The following is a 4,585-nucleotide window of genomic DNA, read 5'->3' as shown; positions in this document are numbered from 1 at the left end:
CAGTTTATTTGAATGGAAATTTTTGGATTATTTAACGTAGTTATACCCTGAAAAAAATAGGATATCGTTTGAACTAATTACATTGATTGCACAAATACCTCTTTTAAAGTTCTTGGTTTCAGTGTGTGTACATTAAGGAATTCCATGAACAATGTTCTCCATTTTTTTTTTATGAAAATACTTAAACGTTTGTTACTGAGAACTTGGGATTTCTCGATCTTACGAAGTTTCTGTCACACTACTGTTCTGTTAAAAGCTCGGAGTGTCTTTTATTAAATCTTAAAATTTATACTTACGAGTATTGCGATAACACTCTTAAATCGTAGATCGTTAAACGAAATTTTGGTAGGTCTTAGATTTGACTGTTTGTATAGCATTTCCAATCTCTAGAAGATTATAAGATCCTCCTAAAACTATAGCATAAAAGATTACGATTTAAAAATTTTCAAAAGCCCTTTGAGAACGAAGTCTATTGAAAAGTAGTGTGTTTAAAGTTAAATTAGGGATAAACATTATACTTTTTAAGATGCCGTGTTCATTCAAAAATTTTCTTCAGTGTACAAATTCTGTAAAAAGGTTTCGTGCGTCAACTCAAATTGATTTGATAATGGTTATTAGTGGCGTGAACTAATCGTATTAATATAGTCTCTTTGTGGTTGCTTTATATTATCCATGTAGACATCAATTTTCGAAATATACTTCCTGCCTATAAGTACCTCTGTTGAGCAGAAATCCATTTCATGCCAACAAGTGCAAGCGTTCAAAATGTTGCTGAAGTTCTTAACGCAATCTTATCCAACGGATAAAAATGTCTTTCTAATACCAAGGTTTGCTCTACGCATCGCCGGCTTCTATCCGGGGGATGGTAACTCTAGACGAATGCAAGCGTGGCTCATCTTCAATTTTGTCGTTCTCGTCTATGGTTCTTATGCCGAATTCATGTTTGGCATACATTATCTATCGATCGATGTGGTACGCGCATTAGATGCTTTATGTCCCGTTGCATCGAGCATTATGTCGGTGGTGAAGCTGGCCTTCCTCTGGTGGCATCGTGAAGAGTTGGATCGTTTAATAAAACGTGTCACTGAGCTGATCGCAGCACAAAATAGTCGTTTGAAGTTGGCCGATAAACGCCGTTACTTTACAATCGCAACACGTCTTTCAGCATCGGTTTTGTTTTTCGGCACCACCACGAGTACTTTATACACCATACGAGCGGGTATTGTGAATTACTTAAGTCACTTGCGTGGAGAGGAGATTCCATATGAGACGCCATTTAAAATGATGTGAGCATATAGTTACATATATGGTTCAATTTCTATAGTCGATTTTTATTTTTGTTACATTTTGCAGTTTTCCTGAACCGCTGCTTTCCATGCCGATATTTCCGCTCACATTTATATTCTCCCATTGGCATGGCTACATTACTGTTGCCGGTTTTGCCGGCACTGATGGTCTCTTTCTGTGTTTTTGCATGTATATTGGCACAATGCTGAAGGCCCTTCAATATGATACGAAAGATCTGCTTTCGGACGTTGGCTGTGGGGAAAGTGAACACTCATCAGAAGTTGAGATTAAGAGGAGTTTAAAGATGATTATAGTGCGGCACAATGAAATTATAGATCTGGTTAAACGCTTTTCGGCCGTCATGTCGGGCATAACATTGGGACACTTTGTGACATCGAGCGCAATTATTGGCACTTGTGTGGTGGATATGTTGTTGGTATGATTAATTATGATCTCTAGCAGTACTGTCGACATATTTTTTCTGCTCTTCGCTATTTGGTGCCAACCGGTAATAGCAAGTGTAGTCAGGGTCGTCTTCACCTTATATCCTTCAACGGAGTGGAGGTCTTCCTCATAGTTGCTTCCACAGGCGGGTGCTGACGCGAAAACTTTCAAAGATGGACTGTTATCTTCCAACCGGGCATCATGATCATGATCGCCGTTGCCGAAAAACCTCTCTCCTAACACCGACCCATCAGATGTTGTCATTGTTTCCGCTACAAAAAGCAGGACGGGAATGAGGAGGGGCTTTTGATCTTTGTACATCAGGACAGGACTTTACTCTTCATTTATATGCTCAGTCCAAAGTGGCAACTGTTGGCAAAGTGATATTGCTGTTGGTGTCAAAGCTGGTTCCAAAATAGACGAAATTATCGACGACTTCAAAGTTATGAATGTCAACAATGAGAAAGTCGCGGATATGATGGCTGTTTGTTTGATGAAAAGATATATTTCGTCTGGTCCTCTTTCACAGTCAGACCTATACGCTTTGTTTTCTTATCCATTCTGGACAAAGCTGAGCTAACGGCGCCATTGTTGAGGCCATTGGTATCAATGCGATCGACGTATACCAGAAAAAATACACTGCTGAAGAAGATATATCTAGAAGATTACACCTTCTCTCTTTTGCTCTGTAGCTCGTATTGTTTTCTCTAGCAATCGATTATAGAAGTAGAGAGACATAAAGAGACTCTTTGTTCTCGTTTGGTATCGAACGGTTCGAAGAGCGTATTTTGGTATTGCTCAATGACAACTTACACATCCGTAATAGTTTTGCGGGAATACCGAGTTCAGACATGGCTGCAGAGAGGCAACTCTTTTTCGTGATGTCGAGGGAACTTTGAGTCGACGAATCGCCAGTCTTGGGTCACTCTTCTTTTCACAGGTATTTTCCAAGATTTAGAGCATTGTGAATATCTGGCCAATAGTAGGTGTTCTAGGCTCAAAGCCACATTTATAAGATCCAATAAATTCGTTGACGGTGGGCTTCAGATTTTCACACACCACGCTCGATAAGACCTCATATGCGTTATTAAATAGGCTTATCCCATAGTAATTGGCGCAGGGTTTAACGGTTTGTGGATAGAGCAGATCACATTTAGGTTACCTGACATGCACTCATCGGAACATACCCTGCCGCTTTGTTGATTTTCAAGATAATTATTTGCTGTTAGTAGCTTGGATGGAGAAAATAAGAGGCTTAGGCTGACAGGGCTTGTTGAGTCTTTATTTGTTATTTGTGTTTATAGTGTGAAACGATCGTTTTATAGGAAATTTTAGGGGCAAGATATTTCTTTTTAGGTCGCGGTATGCTATAAAGTTACCAATTTTCTGCGAATTTATTACATTGGGTAGTCGAAAAAGTATTTTCGTATTTTGTCAATAGCTGTCATTGTAGTCGTACGTTGCGTCATATAGCATTGGAAACTTCATCTAGCCAAAAAAAAATATTTCGGGGAAGTTGAGAAAAAGTTACAGCAATTCAAAAATGGGTGAAAATAATTAAGAAATTCACAGTATTTTGAAATTTTTGTATAAAAAATGAAGAATGAAGAACGATGCTGTATCAGTTCGTGTAGCTTAACAATGGTTCGTTCGCTTCCGTTCTGGAAGTTTTGATGTGAAAAATTCATCTCGCACTGGTCGACCAATCATTGAAAAACTCGATAAAATTATGGAAAAGATTGACCAGGACCGTTACATAAGCAGCTACGCCATCGCTAAAGAAGTTGACATACACCATCAAACAGATTTGAAGCATTTAAAAAAGGCTGCCTACAAAATGAAGCTCGATATTTGGGTACCACATGAATTATCTGTGAAAAATTTTATGAACCGAAGTAACATCAGCAATTCTTTGCGGAAACGAAATGAAGTAAAGTTGGCTTCAGAAAACAGAAAAGTTTTACACTGAGGGAATAATGTCTCTAGCGGGGAAAATGGCAATAAGTGGGCGACCAAAATGGTACATATTTGATTCGAAATACGAAACGACTCTTTCGACTCAACAATATACATATATTGTATGTATTTGAAACATGCCCTGAACTAAAATCACCTCATCGTTGGTTTTTTCTTAATTTCAACCCTTTTGAGTTCATATTGGCTATGTAACCTTAGAATTGTATATAATAGTTAGACTTTAGTGTTTCCTCAATATATTTGCTTAAGGTGATAAATTTTGAACTTGAATAGTACATATTAATCATGCAAGTTCAATATTGTCCCTAGTTCTCTGATTACGGCGTTTTGGTTTATTTGGTTCACACCATGGCCGTCAGCACCGAATTGTTCCTCTACTGTCTGGGCGGCACGGTGGTCATTGAATGTGTGAGTAGTCAAATATTTTTCGAAAGAACTATTTTTATTATCGGCGTTATATATGTATTTGTTAAAGAGCTCGCAACTGGCTACTGCAGTTTACGCTAGTAATTGGTATACTCATACTGCAGATGTTCAGCGAATGGTGCTTTTGATAATTATACGCTCTCAACGTAGTTTGGTGTTGAAAGTGCCGTTTTTTGCGCCGTCACTGCCAGCACTAACTTCAGTAAGTAAGCAATTGAGGTTATGTAGCTTACTTATATGCTAATTTTTCAATAAATATTGGTAAAAACTGTTAGTGAATATTTAGTCCATAGACTTAATTTTATATAAAAATTGTGTTTATCTATACTTCCTACTTTTTGCAGATTTTGCGTTTCACTGGTTCTTTGATTGCTCTAGCGAAATCTGTTATTTAATTCCAAAAATTCTTATAATTTGATTATAAATTAATTATAAATTAATCACATTTAAT

General features: G+C 37.5%; 1 protein-coding gene across 1 annotated transcript; it reads left to right on the top strand.

Moving 5' to 3' along the window:
* The first annotated feature begins 765 nt into the window (after positions 1–765).
* Positions 766–4,529, top strand: LOC108971682 (odorant receptor 24a). The gene is made up of 5 exons (XM_018937927.1): positions 766–1,286; positions 1,354–1,723; positions 4,018–4,116; positions 4,184–4,336; positions 4,479–4,529. The coding sequence occupies exons 1-5, from the start codon at positions 766–768 to the stop codon at positions 4,527–4,529; spliced, it is 1,194 nt and encodes a 397-aa protein (XP_018793472.1).
* The last annotated feature ends 56 nt before the right edge of the window (positions 4,530–4,585 follow it).

The sequence above is a fragment of the Bactrocera latifrons genome, unplaced genomic scaffold, assembly GCF_001853355.1.
Source record: "Bactrocera latifrons isolate USDA-ARS-PBARC rearing strain unplaced genomic scaffold, ASM185335v1 scaffold_350, whole genome shotgun sequence".
NCBI lineage: Eukaryota > Metazoa > Arthropoda > Insecta > Diptera > Tephritidae > Bactrocera > Bactrocera latifrons.
The sequence above is the reverse complement of the archived record's forward strand: the minus strand, read 5'-3'. Positions and strand labels throughout refer to the sequence as shown.

Bases quoted from the DNA above. Each gene is read 5' to 3' on its own strand.
- LOC108971682 (XM_018937927.1), top strand. From the start codon at position 766: ATGTTGCTGAAGTTCTTAACGCAATCTTATCCAACGGATAAAAATGTC. The intron at 1,287-1,353 runs GTGAGCATATAG...TACATTTTGCAG, and splicing joins GAGACGCCATTTAAAATGAT to TTTTCCTGAACCGCTGCTTT. The intron at 1,724-4,017 runs GTATGATTAATT...TATTGTCCCTAG, and splicing joins GTGTGGTGGATATGTTGTTG to TTCTCTGATTACGGCGTTTT.